The sequence below is a fragment of the Sycon ciliatum genome, chromosome 1 (genome assembly GCF_964019385.1).
Source record: "Sycon ciliatum chromosome 1, ocSycCili1.1, whole genome shotgun sequence".
Lineage (NCBI taxonomy): Eukaryota > Metazoa > Porifera > Calcarea > Leucosolenida > Sycettidae > Sycon > Sycon ciliatum.
Genome location: NC_088643.1, coordinates 67,164,629 through 67,192,025, shown reverse-complemented (window position 1 = coordinate 67,192,025; position 27,397 = coordinate 67,164,629). Strand labels below are relative to the sequence as shown.

The window sequence follows — 27,397 nt, the reverse complement described above, 5'->3', positions numbered from 1 at the left end:
GCTCTCAGAACAGCTCGCCACCTTGTCACAGAAGCAGAAAGAAATGCGTGAGCAAGGATTGAAGTACGCTAATGCTTTGGTGTTGCTTTGTACTTACATGTACAGTTGCGCTCACTGAAATCCGACCCGAAGTGCAAAACTGGCGCCCTGGACAAGTTCCGATTACATCATTGTATTTTTACATGTGTACGTCCCGCCGCCTTCGTGCCACTTCCAGAGCGTCAAGGGCGTGCTAGTTGAGGGCGCCAAATATGCACTTTGGGTCGGATTTCAGTGAGCGCAACTGTAGTATGTGTTCTGAACAATATTGAATATTGCCTTGCTTCTTTGCATGTGTTCTGATCATAAGTTCTCATAACGTGTTTCTTGGCGCATACTGCACTTCATTCCATTCAGAAAATGACGAGACTAGTTTTCCAACAACTGCATTGTGGACAGTGGAAACCTTGCATTTTCAAAAAATATGTTTTTCTGCAAACCTCTTCACCACTGTGCGAGCAAAAGCGGTCGTTAACCCTTTGCGTGCGGATGACGTGTATACACGCGCCTGAACCCCATGCCGGTTCTCTGAGGACGTGTATACACGCGCTTCGGTTTGCGTCGTGTACGTGGTGAATAGACCAGTGTACAAAGTTCCGTTACTCTGTGAAAGAGTATCCGATCTCCACATACGACACACCGTTGGAAAGGTATTGAGCTCAGCTTTCCAGAGATATAAAGTTCTTCGCGATAGGATAAAGATTCACTGAGCGGCGACAAAATGAACACGGAAATCACGGGCTGGAGTGATCGCGAATTTTTTTGTTCGTGACTTCGCAGTTTTTTGGAGCGTGCCAGGGGATTTCCCTTTTGCCCTGCGCATGCGTTATGGACATCAAATGAAGCGCGTGGATCTCAGCTTTGCAGAGCAGTTTGAATCGTGAAAATCGGTTGAACTTGAGCAAGGAGCCGAAAAAGAATTTGTGACTGAGTTGTTGTTTCGTTCCGAGGCATGGTGGGCCAGTTTGGAGAGGTCATGGAAGTGGCCCTGGTGGAGCTCTGGAGCTGAGAGCTTCCAGGATGGATTCGCTTGGTCCTGATCTTTCCAACAAGCCCATGATGAGGAAATTCCATCCAGGTGAACTGAAATTATAATAAATTTGGTCCCGAGCAGTGCACCCAAACTCCACCAGGAGAGTCCGTGCTCTGGAGTGCCAGATTACTGTGGAAAACAGGCCAGCATGCAAAGGGTTAAGACCGGGTGATCTTTAGAACAAGGTCACATACATTGGCGCCATGCCGGATCGTGCACATACATGTACTTCCATTTACTCGCATTGAGAGGTGTTGGGTGCAGAGCACTTTCATGCAACCGAAGCACCCATGAGTTTCACACGTCACTCAAGTGCATGCAGCACACCCTGCACCTGGGCACTGTCACTTCCCTTGACTGCGTCCACTTGCTTCTGAGCGCATTTCAACCATGTTGCGGTCGAGCCTACCAGCCAGGACAGCACTTTTGGCTACTGTATGTATGCAGTAGCAAGCACGCATAAGTAAAGTTTGGCAGCTCTGCTGATCTGATTTTATACTACAGATGGAATCCTGATAATTCGAACTCTAAAATGCCGCGGAAAATATTCTAATTATCCGGACATTCTAATTATCCAAACATGTACCCACAACACGTTATGTATGTCAAAATGCTCGCATTGACACGCAGAATTGCACTACGCACCTTAGACACAGATTTAGTGGACACTGAACTGCCTGCGCATGCAAACCAAACTGATTTGCAGAAAATAAAGTGAACTTCTAATTATATTTTGCTAACTTCGAATTATCAGCACAAATCCCACACATTTTCTATGTATTTAAGTGGATTCCGTGGGACTTCCAGTGCTGCCAAATAATTTTCGCCCAAAATCGGACACCCTTCACCGCCAAGGCTGGCTACATGGTGCGAATTTTTCTCCTCGGCAATTTTTTTACAGAGAATTCAAAATATCGCCTAAAACACCATGAAAATTCGCTTCGTTGCCATGGTAACCCCGGAGTTGTCATGAATTTTGTAATGATGAGTGTGGTCGCACACTGACTCTGTACAGACTGTCAGCGTACATGCCATCCAACCTGATCCAGGCATGTTACTCTGCACTTGCACAGCCAAGCGCTAGCCTTTTTAGAAGCAAATGTACAGTGATTTGTGCCTTCAGTTGCGCTGAAAAGTGAAAGTACAGTCAGACCTCGCATAACCGCACACATCCGTTTTCCACAAAAATATCCGGATAGGCGAGGGAACCGGATAATCGAACACACATACTGTATGTATGCATGGCAGATGCTGTAAATCTGTAACCAACGATTTTCTTCTGGATGGCGAGGGATCCGGATAAAAGAGGACCGGATAAGCGAGGTCTGACTGTACAGAACTTCTGCATAGGAAAGTAATGAATGATCTCCGACATTTTGACTGCTTTTCGGACGTTTCCCTTTTCGGACCGGTTTTCGGAAGAGCCTTCAAAAATCGGACGGTTTGGCAGCACTGGACTTCTAATTAACCGGACATACCCAGTTCGAGGTTCTAATTATCAGAAATTGTTATGTGGAAATTGTATTGACAGTACTACTCAATGAAATCCAGTCGAGCCTTCTCAAGTACGCGCCGGGCGTTTGCGCAGCCCTAGACCTGCGAACACTGGGCTGTGAAAAGGTGCACGGCGTTTAATACTTGACTCTCGCGACTGGATTTCATTGAGCAGCACTGTACAAACCATCACTACCGTGTACTATGAGTGCTAGTACGAGAGAATGTTGTTGTGAGTTCACACTGTGCAACTGTAGGCCATGTAGACTGTAGTCTAGTGTAGACTGTGCTGCTACCGGTACTACTACTACTACATGTACTATGATGTAGTACTGCAATGTACTCACGGATCACCAGTGCACTACTAATGTCTCAACGGATTAGCGACTTGAAACTTTAGGGAAAATGAGTCGATCGCTAAATTCGCTAGGGTTTTTACGTCGCTAAAATTACCCGTTCTACAGTACTTCAAGTAAGTTTCTTTAGAACGTGCCCCAAAGGTACAAACTAAGATCAAGGGGACGCAAAAAAAAACCTGTACTTTATATCCGAGGTGAATGACTGTTATGGTGTGTTGCAGGGTCCTGAATAATAGTACTTTGTGCTCCATAAGTTAGCATGTTATAGCCAGGGTAGTATGTTATACTGAAGGTTCACTGCACAGTGCAAGTTTTCTTGGTGTCAACTTTCCCAGCTCGAGTCACCTCATACCGGCACATACATATACGGAAGTACCAATTCATACCAGGCCTGCACTGCATGGCTGCATGTGGGGCGTTTGGGCTTTTCCTTGTGTTGTTTTGCATCTTCTAAACTTCCTTTTTTGTTTCCCAAGCTGGCTTTCCACTCCCAGTTTGTAAAGTACAACCGGTGGTGACATTTAGGGTGTAAAAGGAAATTTTCCGAGTCATGAACCCAACCTCTGTGCGCGATCACTAATGATCTAGGGAAAAAAGCTCTTGCGACTTTTTTTTACTAACAAAATGCGGAGTTTTGGTCAATGTGATACAGGTGGCCCGATCGTGCATTTCACCCTCACTGTTCATGTGTGTGTGCCATGGCTGTATTTTCTTATTATATGCACGCTTACCTGCTTGCTTGCCTGCTATGCTATCATTGCCATACTGACTGCTATTCTCTGCTCTCCAACATATTTCCCCATGTGTACAGCACTACACGCCCAGTGGCAGTGATCTACGATGAAGGATTGACAGCTCACAAACCGTTTTTTAAACACCAACTGTAAGAGTTCGATGATAGGGCAAGATGATTTTGTTGTCACGTTTTCATCGCTTGTCAAACTCCGGTTTGCACTTCTGAGATTGCTGATATCTAAAAAAAGTGGCTCTGTCGTAAGCCGTTTTTGTATTTTTGATGAAAGAAGGTAAGTTGGCCGCAAGGTTTGGGGGTGGTGACCGTGGACAAGAGGCAATACTCGTTCGGCCAAGGGCGAAGGAAGGGTTTATGTGTGCAGTTTGAACAGACAAACAGCATGTGCTCTCTTGTTTCTGTGCTGTTTCTTTGGATACCTGCTTCCTTGCAGAGCACAGCCCGAGGTGCCGTTACGGGTGGAGACCGTCATCCAAACCTTGTATAACTCTTCGTCGTTGCACAAGTGTGATTTCTTGCCAGTAAGTCATTGGGTGTTGAAGGTGTACATGAACTCTTTCGCTCACCTGTCCTGGTTGGTAAATAGACCCTCAGCTGGCAATAGATGATATGCCAGCCAGCCCAAGGAGTGATGACCCATCCTAGATAGTAAGAAGTTGCACTGTGAAAAAATTAAATATATTAGGTAAATTATCGTTTCCGTTACCAAGGGAACTCACGACGACCGCTACCACACGGTAAATCCAGCGGCGGCAGATGCAGCAGCAGATACAGCGTAGCCTAACTGTGAGGCCTGTAGTGAGGCTATGTAGCTGCAGCGAGGGCTGTAGAGCATGTGATGGTGATAGGGTTTTGTAGGAAATGAAACCTGTCTGTATCACCTGGTGACCAGGTTCTGCTGGTCACAATCGCGGTCACAATTGAGGGTGTGTTCACATAAGAGTTTTCAACCCGGATTACTGGTACGTTTGATCTGGGTCAAGTTTCAACCCGCCATGAGCACAGATTGACTGGAGCGTTTACATAATGTATTGCGCGCGGCCCAGGTTGATTTCTACTAGGGGGAGGGTTGAAATTGGGAAATCGTACTGCCATACCTATGTGCTTATTTCGCTATAGGTTTGCACAGCACTGCATGCTTATTGCACAGGCATTCCCTGCCAATGTAGTCACAGGACCATGCAGGACTGTAGAGAATATAGAAATCGACTTTTGTCGGCATACCGTATTTCCGCGCATATAAAGCCATGGCGTTATATCCGAATATAAGCCCACCCTCACTTATAAAGCCATGGTGTTATAAGTGAACAAAATTCAATGTGGAGGAAGTTGCATCCGGCGTTAAAGATGAGTTCAATTCTTTCAGTGAACCTACAGTAGCGGTGATTCTCTCTACATGTATCCATCCCCACTGTCACATGCCATACCGCCACCTTCACACACGTTTGTATGCCACCTTGTACACGATAGGTTCACAATTTGAAATTTTCAGGGAAAATTGAAAGTATAATTATGGATGCTCGACATGAACGTGCAACGGCACCATACGAGTACTCAAAGTTCATACTCTGCCGATTTTTTCATGTAAGCGTCTCTCACTTTTAGCGCCATGGCGTTAAAACCGAGGCTATTTTCTCCAAATATTTGGTCCAAAACAGCGATGTTTCACCTATAACGCCATGGCTTTATATGCGCGGAAATACGGTATCAGTAAACGATCTCGTGTGTGTGTGTGTGTGTGTGTGTGTGTGTTTGCGTGCGTACACATATGTGTTTCAACCAGGGACGGCATGCCACACGGGATGAGCTTCTCAGAGTTCACACGTAAGCGACAGGATGTTGCCATTCATTTTAGAAAAAAAGTGTTTCTTGTTGTTAACCCTTTGGAGTCCATGGTTCGATTTCGAACCATGGGCATTTTGTATGCATGTGGGCACAGTCAAACTTTCGGTTCTCGGCCAAATCCTGACCAAATTCAACAATCGAAGGGTCTAGATGGTAGAGAAACCTCTCAGCTATCGCGTCGAACAGGTCCGAAGTCTCTCCGATGAAATGTGAGTGAGCGGCGAGCGATCAAACATTTCGAATTTTCTGCGCTGCGTATTGCGAGTCAGCAGTGCGTGAAAAAAAGGGATTTTCCCAGCTTCATGACAGGCGGCACGTGCCAGGACCGGCGCGGCGCGAAGTCACGGCAAGGTAAGCTTCTACTCGAAAAACTTTGAACAGTTCCGAGCTAGATTCAGTGAAATGGCTACAGGAGACCGATTTCGTCTCAGAACTGGAGCAGGACTCGCGTTTGGGGCGCGTTGTGGCGGACAATGAAAAGTGCTCTTGGCGAATTTGGGCTCATTGTATTTCTCTCATCAAGAGCTTTCCAACGAGCCCAAGATCTTTAAAATCAGTGAAGTAGAACCAAAGTTATGTTGGAAATGGAGTGCGCATTTTCGTGACTGCCACGAATTCTGCGGTATCAAAAAAGTTACGGACTCCAAAGGGTTAAAGGGGAAGTTAAGCCTAAAATCAAAGGTTCACCAGTTGTAGTCTTCGGGGTGCTGAGTCGAATGGTCTTGGTCCGAGGAAGCTGAGACGCACCCTTCCTCCTTTATTCCCAATTGAACTCGCGTACTTCCACCGGAACTGGGCGACTGCGCCCTACTAGATGGGGATTTGTATGCAAAATGTCACTAAAATTGCCATTTCGTTCTTACAAAAGCCCGGATGACCGCGATTGGCCCATATGTTGTAGTCTTTTGGACGCTGAGTCGACTGGTTTTGGTCCGAAAAGGCCTCAATGCAGCGTTCGGCCCTTATTCCCAGTCGAACATGGTTGAACAAGCGGTCACGTGCTCCTGCGTACACCAGTCACCTGGTCATCGCGCCAGCAGGCGACAACTTTCACACCAAGGTTCAACTCGAGTGACAGAAACTCGCCCTAACATGCTCTCTTTTCATATCTCCTTTCTCATTTCTCAACTAGACACCATGTCTTCGGGTTTACTTGCTGGAAAATTGATCTCTATGCACATTGAGGACATGGAGGAAACATTGCACAATGATTTATTTAATGCAGCAATTTGAATGATGGGGACCTTTTTTTCAAACTCAACGAGAAAGAAAAGGAAGCTTTCTTTAGTATCAAGTGAGTATGCAGAAAATATTGGGGAGTTTGGCGAGCCATGTTGACAAAAATCATCGGAACAGGTGTGTTATTTCTTGCATCTCTTGCTCGGAGGAACCAGTTGTAGTTTTTTTTGTTCTCTTTTTGCCGAGGCTGAGATGTGAGTAGGCTGCATTATGCGAATCACTACTAGATTTGTGTCCAGTAACCCTGATCTAGCCATGTAGGCAGGTTTTGGTGAATGGCATGTCCAATGACATTATTTGTCTTCGCTCCTTTCATTTGTTTGTGCCAATTTGACTCTACAGAGAGGCACATTTAGATCTCCTGGAATCGTTCCCACATTTAAGTGACCAAGGTATTATGGAGGAGGAGAAGAAACACGACTCAATATATATTTCAAGAGTAAGTTCTAAACTCGGATGAAGGGTCAAGGATTGAAATTAAGAAGAAAGGACCAAAGGTTTACAAGTTACCCATAGTTGTCCAACACTGGCAATCATAGAAATAAGAATGGAATTTGTGGTGGACTATTAAACAAACGGCAATAACAAGTAGTGTCACACGACGTACGTTTCGCCGTATGCATCCTAGTTTAATTCTGCACACCTGATGAGCTGTCAGCATCCATACGGCGAAACATACGTCGTGTGATACTGCTTGTTATTACCGTTTGTTAGTCCACCACAAGTTTCATTTGCCAGTGTTGGACAACCACGGGTAACTTGTAAACCTCTGGTCCTTTCTTCTTAAAGTAAGTTCTGTTTAAAGTAATTGATGCACTTTGTGTAGCCTCATCTTCATATCCGGACAGGCAATGCCCCCCCCCCCCCCCCCCCTCAAACTTCAGTTCAATCTGAAATCATCTATATGTTCTACCGCTGCTTGCGCAATGATGTTCAGTCCCCCCCCCCCATCTACCCCCCCCCCCCCCCCCACACACACACAATGCCACCCACCACGCCTGACTGCCAAGCCCAAGGCCGAACTGTAATGATGCTGGCACTGGCCGCTGCTCACTCTAGACAACACGACTGACTATAATGCTGTATCTTTTCTTGCTGCTGATTGCTGTAATGCTCAACCCTCTGCTTGCCGTACTGCAAGCTTACGTGCTGGTTTTGTTCACTTGTGCCAATCACGCATAGGGTTCTGGAATGTTGACTGCTGCTGTGGCTGTCAGTGCCGGATGATTAGATTCCTGCGATTCATGTGTGACAGTGACAATTATGAGCTAGGCATACGTGATGTATATGTGTGTATGTGTGTGTGTGTGTGTTTGTGAAAGAGAGATAGAGTTGTGCTTTGTGCTGCCTACCTGTTCACATTTGCTGCACTGCATGTAGTGAATCTGTTGATTGTCTCGTTAGCGTGATGTTGCTTTTTGCTATCATTCCAGGACACCTATCCTAACAGTGTTTTGGCGGCTGGATGCACTTTGGAGGCAACAGAACGTGTTTTAACCAAGAAGGTAGGTTTAGAGATCTGTGGGGGCTTTTGAAATCCCTTTATGATATCGCCCATACTTGAATGCATTGAATTCAATGCCTTCAAGTCAGAAGCGTCAACAGATTGTAACAGAGTCTAATCTCGCTCAAAGTCAAACATCTAAATATCCATATCAAAGAGTGAACCAAACTCTCCTCTGTCTGTAGGAACTATCCGTGAAGCGCTACGATCCGCTTTTCCTGTCATGAATCACTCTGAAGTTGGGCTGCGGTCTCGGTAACTGCAGACGAGCACAGCATGTTTGCGAAATATCCGACATTTGTGCATAAACATTCCAGAATGTACAAGAGAATGACTGCCACATAATACAAGCCAATGACACACAATGACACACAATGACACACAATGACACACAATGACACACAATGACACACAATGATTGTCACCTTGCCACTTGCTACAGTCACACTTACTCGACTCGAGTGATGAGAATTTTGCCACTTTTCGTCACCCTGAGTTACTCCACTTTTTCATGGGTTTCACGTGTAAGATTTTTCAAGGTGGAAAATCGGATTTCCGCGGTCGAGGAAAATTAAATGGCTGGAGCTCTTTCAGGAATGTTAATTTGCTATTCTTTTCTTGTTCTGCTTTTACTTCTTAGAACACTCATGCCGTCGCTGTTGTCAGGTAAGCTTCTTAATATTTTTATCGTTCTCCTACTTTGTTCGATATGCTGAGGTTCTCCTACTTTGGTAACGCTACTGTGATACCTGTGAGCCGGGGGCCGTTGAAATATGAGTGCATTGCAACAGATCTGAACTGAGCCTGACAATCCTAGCAAGCTAAACATCAGTTCTGCCCAACATGGCTGCTGCGCCTTTCTTTATTACCGTAAGGCTCAGCAATCATATTTTCTCCGTGATTTTTCATTCCCGGCAGACCCCCTGGCCACCATGCGTCGGCAGACAAACCGTCTGGATTCTGCTTTCTCAACAATGTGGCCATCGCGGTTCGCCATGCACAGCAGTCTGGTGTCCAGCGGTAAGTCGTCTTGTTCTGCACTTCACTCAGCACGTTGTCTTTTCCGCACAAGTTTTGTTTTTTTCCCCAAAGCTTTTGGAAGACTGCATCAGATTGACCCTTTGTGACCCCGTCGGTCAGTATCGATCGATTAGTATACACTGACACTAAAAAATGATATCTCTGGTGTTCCTTCACCGATTTTCTTGAACAAGGCATCTATGTTTCGAGAAGAACCTTGGCTATCACGCCGAAGTTATCCGAAGTCTCTAGGAGGCACAATACCGCCGTGGAGACCTTTCAGGGAAGCCTAAGATTGTGAGGATTGAGTGAGTAGAACTGAAGTTACATTCCAAAGAACATGAAAATATGCATGACTGGGCTGCCGATGGTTTGGTTAGCGGTTTTATTGTAGGCCTAGATGTGCAGGGTTCTGGGTGAAAGGTCTACCGGGTAGCAAAATTCACACAAAGATGTCGTCGTAAACATTACTGAAGTAGTTGTTTTCACAATCGTGGTGTTGTTTCCTTGTGTCTTGATTCTTAACGACAGGATTCTCATTCTTGACTGGGACATTCACCATGGAAATGGAACACAGTCCATTTTTGAAAATGACCCCAAGTAAGCTCGTTTCTACTGGATTTGCTGCTGTTCTGCGTACTTTGCATGGTCACTTCTATAGTCAGTTCTATAGTCTTCAGTTGTAGCCTCTCCTGCTGTATGTGGAGTGTAGTATTGGTTGTAGTCAAGTTAGTTGTACTCATAGTAGTGTCTGTGTGTGTGTGTGTGCGCGCGCGCGCGTGTGTGTGTGTGTGTGTTAGGGTTAGGTAGTGTTAGAGTATGCTGCTTCTTGCTCAAGTGTGCTCTGTGCACTTTTGCATGTGGAATAATCGCCTGCATCTCGAATGCTCTCCTTTGTTTTTCAGTGTACTCTTTATATCACTGCATCGCTACGATAATGGACTATTTTATCCAAACACCAAGTATGCTGGCCCACAATCTGTTGGAACTGATGCCGGTGCAGGATACTCAGTTAATATTGGTTGGAACGAGGTGAGTAGTTAGTTACCTCGTCCCTGCAACACTACGCTTACACTTTCTGTGGCTGGTGGAGGGGTGGGTGTACAGTGTAGGTAATTCTATTCTTGTACTCGTAACTCTTCGTATTGTTTATCTCTTCACCCTGTTAATTATTATTATTATTTTGCTTGTTCGCGTTGGCATCAACCTGCATAAAGCAGGTATATAGCCTTCGCTTAAGCTGCCATGAAAAAGAAAGCTCATCCTAAGCGAGAGGGCTAGAGGGAAATATAACGATAACGAGATACAGAATACAAAGAAATCCAATGAGTTCAACGTACAATTCAAAACAAGAAAGAAAGGAAAGAAAAACAGAGCTGAATCTACCGATTGATCCATCAATCGACAAAGGGGACTAATCCGTTAGTGTTGCAAAGTAGAAGCTGATTATAGTTGCAGATCTCCAGGCCAGGGCCAGCATATTGCCGATTCTGGATAGGTCTCCGCAGCATTTGATGTGGTAATTATCATAATGTTTGATAAAATTGTTAGAGTATCTAGTATCTAGAGTACCGAGAATCTAGTATCTAGAGTATCTAGTGTAATTGTATCCGTTATTATTGTTAAGGGTATCTAGTGTAATTGTATCCGTTATTATTGTTAAGGGTATCTAGTGTAATTGTATAACTTCAGCCATTACACACAGCACACATTAGTTCCTTCCACTTTCGACGATCCTGGGCGAGCTGCCTCAGTGCAACTAGATCCTCGTGTGATGTGAGGGAGTTTGTGGATCTGGAATTTTTCAGGTCGTTGTTGATGGATCGCGGGAGTGTTGTTCTCGGGCGGCCTCGGAACCCTGAGCTTCCTGGCTGAAAGTATGCTGACATAGCCTGCTGGACCGGGGATGAGGTGTCTAGTCGAAGCATGTGGCCAAACATTCTCCACCTAGCAGACTGGATGATTCTGCTGAGTGGCTTGGAGCCAGTGCGCTTGTACAGTGCTTCATTGCGTATTATACGGGGATATTTGACCCCTATGACTGTTCGTAACTGCTGACGGTGGAACCTGTTAATGGGCCAAAAAAAGCCTGAACATTATTTTGGTGTGGAGTTAAATGTTCAAGTGGCAGTGGCAGTGTTGGTGTTGGACAATTGGAATACAGGGGGGGGGGTATGGAGTTGGACAATTGGAATACTAATAGGTAATACCAAGAGTTCATAACCCCCCACAGAGTGCGCAACTGGGATGGGGTTGTGGGACGGCGTAATCCGTGATGTACGTCATTTTTTGGGTTGGACTTGCGTCATTCTGTCGACGCGGTCCACCACGGACACACTTCCCCTACTCGTGATGTCGCACCATGACGTGCAGCACGGATTTCGCCGTCCCAGATATGATCAGTGAAGTTGCGCACTCTGGGGGATTCTGGACTCCTGGTAAATCGCTCCTTTCTTCGAATTTGGGTTTCATTGGTACCGACTTTGGCTGTGTCTTATTAAATGTAATTATGTGTGTGTATGTATGCACGTGTGTGTATGTGTGCACGTGTGTGTATGTGTGCACGTGTGTGTATGTGTGCACGTGTGTGTATGTGTGCACATGTGTGTGTATCCCTTGCAGAGTGGTCTCCATGACGCGGACTACAAATATGCGTTTGAGAGCGTAGTTTTGCCAATCGCCAAGTCGGTATGTTGTGATGTGCGACCGTGCCTTGATGTGTTATTTTCTTTGTCATTGACAGTGTTTCATTGCTATGAGTGAAGTTCGTTTCCAGATTCTGATTGTGCATGAAATTGTGTCACACACTCTGCTTTTGTACCATTCTTGTGTATGTCTGCTTACCATCCGCAGTTCAACCCTGAGCTAGTTTTCGTATCGGCTGGTTTTGACGGAGCAGACGGAGACCCACTTGTGAGTCACACAGTGGAATTTTTATTGTGGCTTATGCATCTTTGCAGTCGGGGTGGACGCTGCGTGAGACTGTTTGGCACTATACCATTAGACCGGAGTGGGTCTTGTGTTGCCTTCCATGTATTATGCTTTTTACGTGTGGTGCGTCCTGATCGCCATGCACACAAGCATCCAGCCAGCATCAGTAAGTGGGGGGGGGGGGGGGGTGAACAAGAGCATGCACGGTGTGATCATGCTACTGACACTGTGTAAGTACAAAGTTTCGTTTGGAATTAATTTTCGCTGTTCGTCAGGGGACACGAAATAACTGAAGTTTGTACCAAACAAGTTTTATTTCTGAACGTTCGGGGTGACAGACCTCGACCAAAAACGAAATTTAGTACGTCACGAACCGGCTGGTGGAGTGATCTAACGAAAGATTTCGTAAATGAAAATTTGTACTTCTACAGTAGTGCTACATAAGTAGATATATTACTACTACGCGCAGTACACGTGAGTACAATACTGTACTTGCCAAAAAATCTGGCCAATGCTGCACATGGTAGTTGACTACCATGTGCAGCATTGGCCGGATTTTTTTAGCGAATATAGTGTAGAACAATGTGGTAGCGGAAACTCCAAGCTTTCCAATGCAACAATTGCTTAAGAGCTAGGATGTCCGACTCTAGAGATATCGCGTGCCATATTCTCATCTCTGCAAATTCGTATTTTCGATCGATACTCATCTCCATTTTGGGGTAAATCCTCTTTTTGCTTGCCTTTTGAGCGACTGAGCACAAGCAAGCTAGTGACATAGTGGACTGGATTTTGAATCGTCTCTAAAATTTGAGTGTTCTGCGTTGGAGGAGAGTGATATAGCATTGATGGGACGAATTTGCTTGCATATCCGGCTGAGAGATGACTTCGCTGTATGTCCGCGCCTAATATGTGGCGGCTGCTTGATGGAGCCTGCTGCTATCCTCACATTGCTTTCACCAACAGCTTTCCAACGAGCCCAAGATTGTGAAAATGGAGTGAAGGAGGCCAAAGTGACAGCCTGTTGAGGGTGAAAATTGTGCTGAAAATTCAAAATTCTTTTTCATTCTGTGCTGGACATCAGTACACAATGGGTACGTGGCCACTTGTGAAGAGTGACAACGATCTTGCAAGCCATTCATACAAGATTGGTTTGTTCTTTTACCTTCAGAGTTCAGACACATGTGACTAGACTCTGCAGTGGTTGGCTTCTGCTCAGTGATTCTACCTGATAGCAAGAGTACATAACCAAGAGTGTGCAACTCCTACCTCGAGCTGTGATGGGTTCACCCACGGTGGAATTTTTTGTTGCGTCGTTCTTTGGCAGAAGTATGATCAAGTGTGTATGCTTTCCCGTGGTTGTTTTGTAGATACGGTGAGAGTTCATCAGGTTCAGTACACATTGATCTATCGTTAGGGGTGAAACGAGTATCTAGTTTGACCAATCGATCACTCGTTCAACTTCATAATATTCGATCGAGTATCCGATTTTTCGAGTATTTTATCAAAAAGCGCTAGATTTGTGAGTTCTCGACCAATTCGGAAGAAATTATCTGTGAACATCTATCGTCCGTTGTTCTGTTCGACTACCGTAGCTGTGATGTACGAATTCTTTGTACTTCGATCTCTGGATACGCGCGATGGTATCAGTGAGCTAAACAGCCGCCAAAGACTGATGTCATAAAACAATTCCGCTGTGGGCTGGTGGATCGTTGAGTTGCGCACTCTTGGTTTAATATTGTTACTCATGCTGACAGTGCTTACTTCGAGGTGCTAGTGGTGTCGGTGTGTATGACTGACCCTGCCTGCATGGTGAACAGTAAATTCATAACTAAAAATGTGATGCACAATACCACTTCTGCAGTGTATTGAGCGATATCATAATGCCGTTTTTGTATTTTTTGGCTCTTACGAAATGCGATGCACAATGCACGGCTCATCACAGAGAGACCTTGCACTGCTTACACAGTCCCAAACCGAAACCCACAATGCAGCCTGCGATGGAGATGCAATAACCAAGGATGCAGGAAAATAAAGGAGAAAGTGCCGATCGCACCATTTGTTGCTGGTCGCATCGCAGAAGTGATACCGGTACTGTGTATCTTGCTTTGCTGATCATCTAGTGAAGTCCCTCCTGCTGCTGCTGCTGCTGCTGTCATCATTCTGGCCGGGGGGGGGGGGGGTCTTGCATGTTAGTTTAGCAAGGCTCAGTGCATCCGTGAGTGTTGTAATTGACTACCAGTGTCTGTTGTTGTGTATGTTGCAATGTGCCCTTGCCCAGGGAGTCTGTAAGTTGAAGCCGCGGATCTACAGCTACATGACCTTAGAGATGATGAACCTTTCACAATCTGGAGTCATCTTGGTTCTTGAGGTACGTTTTGACTGGCCACAGTACTACTAGAAAGTGGGGTAAGAGAAAGGTGTGTGTATCGTAATGCCACAGTACTACTGGAAAGTGGGGTAAGAGAAAGGTGTGTGTATCGTAATGCCACAGTACTACTGGAAAGTGGGGTAAGAGAAAGGTGTGTGTATCGTAATGCCTTCTGTATGTCGTGCCATTGCTTCTATCCTCACCCCTGATTCTGATCTGGCATGGGCACTGCTCTGGAATTCATTTGACCACGATAGTGCCGTTTGTGTGTGTGTGTGTGTGCACGCGCGCTACTTGCAGGGTGGTTATAACTGTACATCCACTGCCAACTGTATGACAGCTTGCGTGGACACTCTGCTCACCAAGAAGGCTCCTTCATTTGTGCGGAACTCACGTAAACCCACTAGACGGTAAGTTACTGGTAATCATGCTTTTGAGAATTGCAATGAACAGAACGAGCTGAATCCACATACCACCAACAGTTACAAGTTGAATTTGTCACAAACGATATTTGAAACCGGTGATGGGCAAATAATGAACGATGATGGAAATAAATGTGAAGAACCTCAGTAGGAATGATGCACAAGAGAAGTAAAACTGCTTCGAACTAGGCGTCGCACGGCGCTCGTCAGCAAGCTTTGTTTTACTGATGATCAAATTGCAACATGGAGACTATTTAGAGGCACGTAACATGCTCATTAACACGATGGCATCAGGAAATCAGGGTGTGACATTTTGACGGATATGTGCAGCATCAGTCCGAAATCTGCTTTTGTGGCATTCTTAAATTTCGCATTGTGTGTGTGTGTGTGTGTGTGTGTGTGTGTGTGTGTGTGTGTGTGTGTGTGTGTGTGTGTGTGTGTGCTTTTGTGGGTGCTTTTGTGGGTGCTTTTGTAGGTGCTTGTGTGTGTGTGTTTGTGTGTGTATTTGTGACGTGTGTGTGTGTGTGTGTGCTTGTGACGTGTGTGTGTGCGTGTGCTTGTGTGTGTGTGTGTGTGTGTGTGTGTGTGCTTATGGGTGCTTATGGGTGCTTGTGTGTGCGTGTGTGTGTGTGTGTGTGCTTGTGCTTATGTATCTATAGTACCATTGAGTCGGTCAATGCTACGAAAGCCCACCAGCGGGCATACTGGTCGGCCTTACCGGCAACAGGTACGAAAGAAGCTGAGTCTGACTCCGCTTTTGTGTCTGCTGTGCCTTCTTTGTGGTTGACATTGTTACTCGTGAGTGCTTTGGTCATGAATGCATGCATTGCGAACTCTCTAGTCGTAGCCTTAGCTTCTTTCTACTAAATTTACACTGCTGATGATAATGATGTTGAATGCTGTGTGTGTGTGTGTGTTTGCTGTCTCTGCCTCTTTTCGCCCACTGGCCAACTTTCTATGTGAACCATGCTACCGAAAACCTCCGCCTGCTGGCAAACTTTCTTATCGAACCATGCTACCCAAAAGCAATTGTGGCAAATCGGTTCTAATTGGCTAATCAGTATAATAACATCATTGAGTTAACATAAAGTAAAACGGTGACTCAAGCTGTGTTGTTATGGCCTGCAGCTTTAGTTTCAGACTCGTGAAGGTTTGATAGCAAGTCTCTGTTCGAATTGGAGGTGTTCTGTTAGGCTTGGCTTTGGAGGCAATATCTTCGGCTTTATTTCTATTTCTTGCAATGACATTGTGTTTAGTGTAGTATAGTGCTGTGATGAATCCACTAGGCATGTGTACGTGTCTGTGCGTGGTGTGTATGTCTGCTCACGCGTGTGTGTGTGTGCGTGCGTGCACGCATGTGTGTGTGTGTGAAGGAATTGCCCCACATTGGCTTAGTTATGTCCTGTCCGCAGTCATGCCCAATGATAATATTGATATGTGAGTGTGTGTGTTCCATGCCACTAAGCATGCATAGATACTCACCTGGTCATTATTGCAAGCGGCTTCTTTTCAACTGTGCATATGTGTGTGTGTTTGCTTACATGACTTTGCAGATGATCCAGTGGGTGATTCTCCAGCCGCATCGCCTATCAACGGGTACCTACAGGCTCTATTCTAACTGTGCATGTCTGTATCATGTATCACTGCCGAACGGGATCCAGGGCCTATTGCGGCGGGACTGCTCTGCAATAGACTAGTATTGCCGAATAAAAAATGAAAAGAAATCCTTTGAAAAAAAAGAAGAAGCGAAAATGATACATCAAGTAAGTTGCCGGAAAGTGAAAAAATTCAAAAAATGAAGAAGAAATGAAGGAAAGAAAGAACCCCGAGCACAGAGCCAGGCACAATAAAAAAAATCTATGTGGTGGTGAACAAGGTGCTGTTTTCCCATCTTTTGTTGTGTGGGTGGCTGTGGGTGGGTGAGTGGCGTGTGTGAGTGGTGTGTGTGCGTGACGTGTGTGTGTGTGTGTGTGTGTGTGTGTGTGTGTGTGTGTGTGTGTGTGTGTGTATGTATGTATAGGTTGCGGGTTCGATTCCCGACGATTATGGTCACACACGTCTTTCTTCTCTTTCTCAGACTCTTCCTGACTTTTCTTTCATCCTCCTGGGTGGTTACCAACAGCCAGTGCATGCCGGAGTATGTGGTGTGATGTGTGTGCGGCAAAAAAATGAAAAGACCTAAAATAGGGATTCACTGGCCAGAAAAATCACTTCAAATAGCTGTATGGTGTAGACCAGGCTGAATAGTGACGGTCAATTCTTCAGCCTTGCAAGCTGCTGAATGGTGCAATCCCAGCACAAGTTGCTATGGCTTCTGCCGTAGCATTGCTATCATCGCCTCCGGCGATGGGCGTCAAAGGTCAAAGGTATGTATCGGAGTAGAATAACTCCGATTTCACTTCAAGGTACCAGTGCATCTAGTGTCTGCTTTTGTCAAAGCAGCGTGCTGTCTATACTGGTTACCCCAGCAAGTGTAGGGTGCATAGGTGGCTGTCTTGGCCGTCCTATTCCGATGTACTCCGTGTGGTGTAGACCAGGTGTGCATTGGAGGGTCGATTCACATGGCTTCGCCAGTTGTGTGGATTAGACAGTTACCTGGCGCTTGTCTTGATCTGTTTCAATCAGAATCAGATCCGCTATCGTTGCTATAAAGAGAAAATCTGTGGGTGCACATCCAGTGCATTTGCAGATTTGCGTGCTTCTCTTGTGACGGGCGTATACATGGTACATGTATGTATGTGTGTGTGTGTACATGGTGTGTGTGTGTGTGTGGGTGTTTGTGTTTGTTTTGTCAACCATTGGTAGCAGGGCCTAAAATGCAGTCTGAGTTTCAACTTTGAATATAATTGATGTACGTCAACTGCCAGATTCTACCTGCAACATTGTTTTGTCTTGGTTTTTCATGTCCACTTTCAGCGATGAGACGCCTGAGCTACGAAGAACCCCTGAAAGTGAAGGCGAAGCTGAAGGTGCGACCGACGAAGAAGCGCAAGAAAAAGCGCAAGCGTCATGCGCAGCTGGCGGCGGGGCGGAGGCCGGGGTCTCCGTTCTGCTAGCCAGCAAGGCTATGGTTGATGCTGCAACCGCCGCCACTTCTGCATCTGCCGCTGCGTGCGCCGACTCTGAGGGTGCTGCTGCTCGTGCTAAGAAGAGCCCACTGGAGTTGACTATGGCTCTTCTTGCTGAGCTACAGCTGGAGGAGTCCGGTGGCCAGAAGGTGAGTTCTACATTATAACAGTTACTAGTAACTAACTTGCTAGTACATGTACACATCGGCATGTTACTAGTACATGTACACATCGGCATGTTACTAGTACATGTACACATCGGCATGTTACTAGTACATGTACACATCGGCATGTTACTAGTAGATTGTACACATCGGCATGTTACTAGTACATGTACACATCGGCATGTTACTAGTACATGTACACATCGGCATGTTACTAGTACATGTACACATCGGCATGTTACTAGTACATGTACACATCGGCATGTTACTAGTACATGTACACATCGGCATGTTACTAGTACATGTACACATCGGCATGTTACTAGTACATGTACACATCGGCATGTTACTAGTACATGTACACATCGGCATGTTACTAGTACATGTACACATCGGCATGTTACTAGTACATGTACACATCGGCATGTTACTAGTACATGTACACATCGGCATGTTACTAGTACATGTACACATCGGCATGTTACTAGTACATGTACACATCGGCATGTTACTAGTACATGTACACATCGGCATGTTACTAGTACATGTACACATCGGCATGTTACTAGTACATGTACACATCGGCATGTTACTAGTACATGTACACATCGGCATGTTACTAGTACATGTACACATCGGCATGTTACTAGTACATGTACACATCGGCATGTTACTAGTACATGTACACATCGGCATGTTACTAGTACATGTACACATCGGCATGTTACTAGTACATGTACACATCGGCATGTTACTAGTACATGTACACATCGGCATGTTACTAGTACATGTACACATCGGCATGTTACTAGTACATGTACACATCGGCATGTTACTAGTACATGTACACATCGGCATGTTACTAGTACATGTACACATCGGCATGTTACTAGTACATGTACACATCGGCATGTTACTAGTACATGTACACATCGGCATGTTACTAGTACATGTACACATCGGCATGTTACTAGTACATGTACACATCGGCATGTTACTAGTACATGTACACATCGGCATGTTACTAGTACATGTACACATCGGCATGTTACTAGTACATGTACACATCGGCATGTTACTAGTACATGTACACATCGGCATGTTACTAGTACATGTACACATCGGCATGTTACTAGTACATGTACACATCGGCATGTACCTATTCTAACACCATGGATGTTGCAACACTGCCAGCGTCTGGTGGTAGTGGTGTTCTATTGGACATTGTGTGTATAGTTGGGCAATGTGACTGCTTGCATGGGTGTACTACAGTATGTAAGAGATAGGTGGCCTACGGGCCATTGTGGCCTACGTGGCATTGTGGCCTGTCCTATGCTGTCTCGAGTCTTGATCTTGTGTGGCTGCTGCTGCTGCGGCTTCTAACTGACACTTGTTCAGCTCGTGGCAACGGCGATAACACTGGAGACTCTACCGATGATGGCAAGGACTGCCTATCCGGTCTGTTGGTGTGTAGTGTTGTATGTTGGAACGGCCAATTTACCTGGCTGTGCTGTTGTTGCCCTGTTCTTGTGCAGGGCTTCCACGTGTACCCCAAACCTGACTGTCCGCATGTCGAGTCTCTGCGTGAAGACTTTCCTGATCCCATCGACCTCAGACACCCATGTGAGAAGTGCGACGAGACATTTGAGAACTGGATGTGTCTTGGCTGCCATGCGGTAAGCACTGCGTGTCGTGTATTTCGAAGTCAACACTGTTGTGTTCTGATCAAACGAATGCAAATGAATGTGACTAGTGCTGAAGATCTAGGTGTTTCCTGGATAAAGCATGCGGCAGGTCTTGCATGGCCGTTGCATGCGTGTTGTGTATCGTTACCAAGAATATATAACCCCCCAAGAGTGTGCAACTCCTGATACCCTTTCTATGGGGAACGCCACCGGCGAAAACTCACATCACGTGGTGCAGTGTCGCAGTTGTACATTTCCAGCCCGTTTTAGCAAGCAGCGGAGTAATAAAAAAAGCACTCTGACAGAAACTCACTGCGGGTATACAAATCCCCAGCATGATCATGGCAGATATTCGGATTGCGCGCACGCTATCTTTCGTTTGTATGTAGTACAAACATATCTGAGACACGTGATGTGAGTTTTCGCTGTTGGAGACCCCATATGCAGAGTTGAACACTCTTGGGGGGTTATATAATACTCTTGATCATACTTGGCAGTGGCTACTGGTCGGTGTCCTGGTGCAACACCTGATACAGATCTTGGCCGGTGTCACGTTGTGCACTGGCTATGTATGGTCACCACTGTGCTGCTGCTATGGCTATGCTGCTATGGCTATGCTGCTCCACTGGTTTACTGCAATACGTATAGATTATAGACCGGTTAGGAGGTCTATACAGGATATATAGACCGAGTAAAAGACCGAGGTCCCCCGAGGTCTTTTACGAGGTCTATATATCCTGTATAAACCAACTATGAGGCCTATAATCTATTTATCGTGTTCTCCACGCAATAGTTTCTCTTCATATACGACATATCCTTGTAATTCTAGTATTATACTATAGCCTATACCGCATTGTACTGCATTGAAAGTCAAGATCATTGTTTAAACTAGGTTCAGCTCGGTAGCACAGTGGCTGGGTGGTAAGGAAGAGTGACTGAGATTCACAAGGTTGTGGGTTCAAATCCCATCTTGTGTATTTCTGCTTTCTTCAAAAATTTCTTTTTCTAAGTTGGAGAGAAGTTGGAGAGAAAATTTCTAAGGCTGTGTTTACATGAGAAATTTCAACCCGGGTCGAGTTCAGCCCGGGTTGAAAGTCTGTACGATAGACAAAAGAGGTGAGCGTTTACATGAAGACAGTTGACCCGGGTCAAATACTGATATGCCGCCAAAAGTCCACTTCTACACGAATCTACAGTTCCGTATAGTCACGTGAATCTGTTCGCGCGAAATTTGCATGTGCAGTGCCGTTCAAACCTGGCGCGAGATACGCACGGAAGTACGTTTGTACGATTTTCTTGACCCGGGTTGATTTCAACCCTCCCCTTGGGGGGAGGGTTGAAATCAACCCGGGGCGAAATTTCAACCCGGGTCAAGCGCAATGCGTCATGTAAACGCGCCATTCATTTTGTGCACATGGCGGGTTGAAATCTGACCCGGGTCGAACTCAACCCGGGTTGAAACGCTTCATGTAAACACAGCCTAAGTCCAAGAAGTTCTAAGGAGTCAAATATAAGTAGTCAAATATATCGTGTATTTGACTAAGCAGTCAAATACGCGATATATTTGACCGCTTAGGTATCAGGGAAATTAGTGGGGTCAAATACTAAGAAGGCGATAATGCTCAATGAAATCTGATCACGTGAATCTTTGCGCCTTGCACCAGTTCACATCCCAGTGTTTGCAGGCCTAGGGCTGCACAGCACCGGGCGTGCCATTCACTCGCTTGCTTGCATTTCATCGAGCAGTAGTGTATTTCATCGAGCAGTAGTGTATTTGTGCTGTGGTGTGTCCTTTGTGTACATGTAGATTGCATGTGGTCGTGAAGTCAAGGCTCACATGCTAGAGCATAATCGGACTAATCCGGATCACCCACTGGTGGTCAGCTTTGCCGACTTGTCTGTGTGGTGCTATGACTGCGACAGCTACATCGATCGAATGCAGGTGAGTGGCGGCCGTCCGTACAGTGTGTGTGCCTGTGTGTGTATGCATGTGTGTGCCTGTGAGTGCATGTGTGCATGTATCTGTGCCCCTGTTTACAGTCAGACCTCTCTTAGCCGCACGCATCCGTTTTCCACAAAAAAAATATCCGGATAATCGAGGGAACCGGGTAATCGAACACACATACTGTATGCATGTCATATGCTGTAAATCGGTAGCCAACGATTTTCTTCCGGATGGCGAGGGATCGGGATAAAACTCATAAAAGAGGACGGGATAAGCGAGGTCTGGCTGTACTTGTGTTCTAGAACAAGGACCTTCCAAAATGTGTTTGGATGCATCCTGTAGGTTCATTGTGATGGCAAACTGTAGTTCTGGACTAACAGGCACTTGCTAGCTTACTAACGGTTAGTACTACTAGTATAGCTTACTGCTCTAAGTGTACATGACTGTAATGTGTGGTGGCTGACATTGTGTCCCGCTATCTCTTCCATACAGCGCCTGAGGCCTAAGCTGGAAGCACTGCACCAGGTCAAGTTTGGAGTGAAGGCCTTTGAAGTACATGTTCCTATCTGAACTCCTTATTGGCCAGCCGGACAGAGCGTGCTCCGGTCTGAACTGAACTAACCAGACAGACTGAGATCAGACTGATCTGATTAATACTGGCTTACGTTACACTTTCTGTGCCGCGCGCGTGTGTGTGTGTTTTGTGTGTCGTGGAGGTAGCGTAACTGGTCTTGTAGCTGCTGTGGGTACGTGTGGTGGATGCAGAATATCTGCAGTATCTTGTATCATTTCGGCGATTGTCTTTAGATTTTTTTGTAGTAACTAATTGTTTTTAGGTATCCATCAGATTTGTGATCTTATCTGCACACGCTGTTGCTCTTCTTTATCCAGACACTGTAGTAGGAGTGCTGCTGCTGTCTTGCAAGCTGGCTTGCATAGCGCCATGAAGCAAACAGCTCCTAAGAAATAAAAGCCCTTGGTATGCTTAACGTATCGTAGATTCGTATTACAGCTCATTGAGAGACGGTTTAATAGTCCCCCCCCCCCCTAAATGTATGCGGTATTTTCATTCGCTGCTCCTTCGCTGTGCTATCGCCTGAACAGAATATTCTCAACTACAACCCTTATACATTGTAGATTACTCCGTGTATTTGGCCATGCACAAAGAGATAGAAACCTCCTCCGCTGTGCTGTAGCCTGAACAGAATATTCTCAACTAACTTATAGATTACACCGCGTATTTAGCTGCTATGCGCAGAGATATCGGCCTTTTCAGGGGAGAGACCCTTGTAGTGTTAGAACGATTTCTCCAGTATTGTGTGAGTGTGTGTGTGTGTGTGTGTGTGTCATCTTGTGTTGCTCTTTCATTCTTTTCTTGTTGATGTTGAGTTGGGTTCATCATTGCACTCAGTGTCTACTGTCTTGTCTTGATTTGTGCCTGACACGATTTCTTTTGGGTTTGTTTGTGCAAGATGAATGGTGTCTGTTGTAGATTGTGTGAGTTTCATAAACCCAACTCATAGTGTTGTTGTTTCTTTATTTTACTTCACCACGAGTGTACGAGAGTGTTTCTCTGAAATACCTGGATGACAACAGATCAGGGAGTACGTGTCATGCACGAAAGCCCCGCTATCACAAACTGACTTCTAGATGTGGGCCTATTTTTCTCACATCTCGGGCATCTCTCTTTTCTGCTCAGTACCGCTACCAAGAGTACATAACTAGGCCAGCTAGGTACCCTGTCCGACACAGAGTTACTATGCAGTATGCAGTAACTGTCCATGTACATGTTCAGAGGATAACAGCAGGTAACAAGGTGGAGGATGCACTGTGTTGAGAACAGACTTACAGTGTTCCTGACTACACGACCACTAAACCTGTTGGTAGAGTCCAGGTCTTGCGACCATGTGAACTGTATGGGGTAAAGCCCCGGTTCGGACCCGCTGTATTCCAGGGGGGGGGGGGGGGGGAGGTATGAAACTCCTTGATTTGTACGCCTTGTTACCTGCTGCAATCTTCTATATAATAACTAAACATGTTACCAATCAAGCAAGGCGTTCATACTGGTCAAGTACATGTACTGTAGTCTGTAGAAGTACTGTTATTACAAGTAGACTGATTGGTCAAGACCCACTGCCTTTGCTCCAGGTGTATCAAGTCATAACTTGACTGTATTGTCGTGCAGAACCCCATAATCTTGCTTCAGAACAGCACAGAGCCGTTGAGAAGTTCCGGCATCGTGTTCCAGCACGCACGTCGTGCAATTGCATTCGGTTGGCTCAGGATGGACTCATGCTGCGCCGCAACACACCGCCATCACCAATGCCCGGAGGACTCCATATCATGCGTGCTTCTATGACTGGTGATGGGGTGCGAGGCTGGTGTCGCGATGCCGGTGCATCCTTGCGTTCGGCCCAAACCCTGAGTGCCCGCGCCGTTTCCTCCTCCTTCAGCCTGGTCATGTGATCGTAGTGTCGCCTAGTCTCAGCCTCCAGTTGTCGTTGTCGCTTGGTCTCCTCTTGCTGTCTTGCGTCTTTTTTTGATTTCCTGCACAAGCGGTCAAGCCCAGGGAGAGAAGTGCATATTCAGTTTCATTTGGGGTGAAACGATCACTGACAATTGCCTAATGAATACTCGTGCAGTTAGTAGTAATGTCACAGGTGCCAGACCACTTGGAATCACAGGTCTCTGCCGTAGATATCATAATAATTATTAGAGTTGTGAGTAGCTTGGCCTGCCTACTGTATATCACCTTATTTTCGGTGTTGTAAAATTTCGGTAAAAGCCAACCCCTGACCTTTCGGTGTAAGGATAAATTCGGTATGCATGGCACCAAAAAACAAAAAACAAAAAAACAAAAAACGCTCTTGCACTAATAATATCTCCGCCAAGGCCAAAAGGCTCCACATATGTATACCGGTACATGTTATGTATGTACATGTACAATGTACTACCGGTATACCAGTATACAAGTTAATTTTGTTAATTTGGCAGTGATTTTCATGATTTTTACATATTTTTTGGTATTTCGGAAAATTTAGGTGTAATGTTAAATTAGGTGATCCAGGACCAGTACCGAAGTTACCGAAATTTAAATTACACCGAAATAAAGGTGTTATACAGCAGTATTCTTACAGCATAGTGGTGACCGAAAACTGGCGAAAAGCCTTCCCACTTACTGCATGTACATGACATACCGTAAAGTACCGTTGATCCGCCCCCTCTCTAATTCCCGCCCCCTGTCGATTTTCTACCTGTGAAGTGACTTCGGCATATACAACGAAATACGATGTTGAACCGACGCATGCACTGCTGTACACAATACGTGCCAATCCAGGATGAAAATGTGCACAATCCAGCACATCGAGTCTGATCCTCTACGTTGTTGTACATCGTACTGCACTTGACAGCCTTGATCTAATTCCCGCCCCCTGCCGAAAACCCAGCTGGGAAGCGACATGGCGTGGGGGGCGGATCAACGGTACTTTACGGTACTTGAATATGATGCTCATGAAAAATCGAACACGAGATTCGAAACTAGCGCAGAGGCGTTCTTGAAGTAACATTTTGCAACTGCAGGCGAGTATCGAGTAGCGTTACACCCAGTAAGCGACGAGTGACAGGCATGATTGACAGGCATGATTGTTTCATCCCTACATGCTTTATCACTGAACTAGGCATGTATATCAGGGAGTGCTGAAAAGTGAAAATGGTTTTTTTAGTACACCATGATGTATACGACACATCCAGTAGACACTTCACTCATGGCCCCATATAGTCGCTCGATAGACACACTAACAGCTTGTCAATGCTGTACTTATTCAGAAATACACATTCAGTTCATGCCTAAACTGGGCTTACCATCCATCAAACGCACTCTGAGAAGATTTCAGCTTGTCATCTTGCTCCTCTCGCGTCCTTTCAGCCAGTTCCTTCTCCTTCTGGCGCTTTTGCAGCACACTGTCCTTCAGCTTATCGTCTTTAGGTGCTTTCCACGCCCGGAATGCACTCTCGGCATTGTCCTGCTTTTCCCGGGCGTCTCTTTCTTTCTGCTCCTTCTCCTCACGCTCTGCTTTCTTTGCTTTCTCATTCTTCTGCGCTTGCCTCTCCTGTTTCTGGGCCTTCCAGGCCTCAAATGCCTGTTGTGCGTCTACCTCTTTCTGCTTCTTTTCTAGCTCAGCGGATGCAGACAGCTGACTCTTTGCCTCGTTCTCTGCATGCTTCTTTTCTCTGCTCTCTCCGAGCTTCTTGGCCATCCATTCCTCGTAAGCTGCCTGGCGTACATGGTTGGAGTCCTGGAATAGCTGTTCGGGGGTTAAAACACGCTGAGCGACTTTCCCGGTCGATTTCTTGCCTTTCGACAACCCTTTGCCAGCGTGACTGTGTTTTGATGTGCCCGTACCATGACCTGCCAGCGCCTTTGTCTTTGCTGCGCCTTTGCTCTCCAGCCACTTGTTGAAGACGGCATCCCGGACATGATCGGAGGTAAGAGTGCTACCGCTGCCGCCGTCGTTGCGGTGATTGCCTTGATCCTGAGTTACTGTGCTGTCGGTGCGGTTACGCGGTGCACCTCGTGCTTTGCCGGTATTACTAGCAGTGTGCACTTGAGACGGTTGCTGTGCTCGAACCACTGGACCGGGGCGCGCTACACCGGGCGCCTGGCCAATGCCACGGACATACACTTCTGGATCATAGCCGCCGCTGGTCGCAGGTAGACTGCACGTGGAGGTAGCTACAGCAGCAGCAGCACTTGTCCGAGAGTCTGCGGGAGAGCGGAAGAAGTTGGAGCTGGACGTGGCCTCTTTCGGCTCCCTTCCCTGCGTATATTTGGGATACTGTGCGATGGAATTTGTACCCGGAACTAGGGGATTGGAGTAGGGTCCATGCGATGGTACAGCAGCAGCCTTCAACCAGGGTTTCCCATAGCTGGCATAGTCAGAGCTCACCGTCGTATTGGTTGGCGGGGCCTGGTCTTCGCCAGAGAAGCGGGTTGCTGCTGCTAACGCCGCAGTGCCTCCGATCTTGCGCGGATTTCCCCGACTTCCTCGGGCTGCTTCTAGCGAACTCATTGTAGTGGCAGGTCTCACGCTCAAGCCTCGACCTGGAGCATAGTTGACGCTAGCCATTGTATTGACCACAAACAACTGCAGTAAACGTTTCGTATACAGTTTGTTTGAATGGTGGTCGGAATATGTTTTCTAAAAATACAATGACAGAGCTAACACACTACTTACTTACTTCAAATCTAACGTCAGTGTAAGACACGCAGAAGTATGCGCTAGTTTCGAATCTCGTGTTCGATTTTTCATGTTTCACGCGGTGTCACGTCGCCCTAACTGTTTCCAACGCAACGATACAGGGCATGGTTGGTTGCTATGTCCGCAACATTCTGCATGATGCATGCATGATCTGACCCGACCAGTTTTGTCCAAGCCCCTACTTACTATTATTATAATCTGATGATCATGATAATGGCTACATCTATCTGTCTCTTGTATTACTCTAGCTCTGTCCATGTACCAGTATTTTA

The 27,397-nt window shown here is 46.0% G+C and overlaps 2 protein-coding genes across 2 annotated transcripts in view; one reads left to right on the top strand and one right to left on the bottom strand.

The window, feature by feature from the left end:
• The window catches only part of LOC135805007 (histone deacetylase 6-like), a 25,254-nt gene extending 1,827 nt beyond the window's left edge, over positions 1 to 23,427 (top strand). The window contains exons 3-22 of the mRNA XM_065318993.1: positions 2 to 63; positions 3,737 to 3,808; positions 4,110 to 4,197; positions 5,460 to 5,500; positions 7,103 to 7,199; positions 8,194 to 8,265; positions 8,905 to 8,930; positions 9,183 to 9,284; positions 9,816 to 9,884; positions 10,190 to 10,316; positions 11,907 to 11,972; positions 12,138 to 12,197; positions 14,494 to 14,583; positions 14,884 to 14,993; positions 15,665 to 15,732; positions 16,559 to 16,601; positions 17,922 to 18,222; positions 19,773 to 19,913; positions 21,730 to 21,864; positions 22,360 to 23,427. Coding sequence (XP_065175065.1) covers positions 2 to 63; positions 3,737 to 3,808; positions 4,110 to 4,197; positions 5,460 to 5,500; positions 7,103 to 7,199; positions 8,194 to 8,265; positions 8,905 to 8,930; positions 9,183 to 9,284; positions 9,816 to 9,884; positions 10,190 to 10,316; positions 11,907 to 11,972; positions 12,138 to 12,197; positions 14,494 to 14,583; positions 14,884 to 14,993; positions 15,665 to 15,732; positions 16,559 to 16,601; positions 17,922 to 18,222; positions 19,773 to 19,913; positions 21,730 to 21,864; positions 22,360 to 22,437 — 1,848 coding nt within the window. The 3' untranslated portion in view covers positions 22,438 to 23,427. The remainder of the gene's footprint in view (position 1; positions 64 to 3,736; positions 3,809 to 4,109; positions 4,198 to 5,459; positions 5,501 to 7,102; positions 7,200 to 8,193; positions 8,266 to 8,904; positions 8,931 to 9,182; positions 9,285 to 9,815; positions 9,885 to 10,189; positions 10,317 to 11,906; positions 11,973 to 12,137; positions 12,198 to 14,493; positions 14,584 to 14,883; positions 14,994 to 15,664; positions 15,733 to 16,558; positions 16,602 to 17,921; positions 18,223 to 19,772; positions 19,914 to 21,729; positions 21,865 to 22,359) is intronic.
• A 207-nt stretch (positions 23,428 to 23,634) lies between these two features.
• Positions 23,635 to 27,106, bottom strand: LOC135805008 (microtubule-associated protein 9-like). Its single transcript, XM_065318994.1, has 2 exons — positions 25,729 to 27,106; positions 23,635 to 24,414 (listed from the first exon to the last, which is right to left on the bottom strand). The coding sequence occupies exons 1-2, from the start codon at positions 26,991 to 26,993 to the stop codon at positions 24,147 to 24,149; spliced, it is 1,533 nt and encodes a 510-aa protein (XP_065175066.1). The 5' UTR covers positions 26,994 to 27,106; the 3' UTR covers positions 23,635 to 24,146.
• Positions 27,107 to 27,397: the final 291 nt, after the last annotated feature.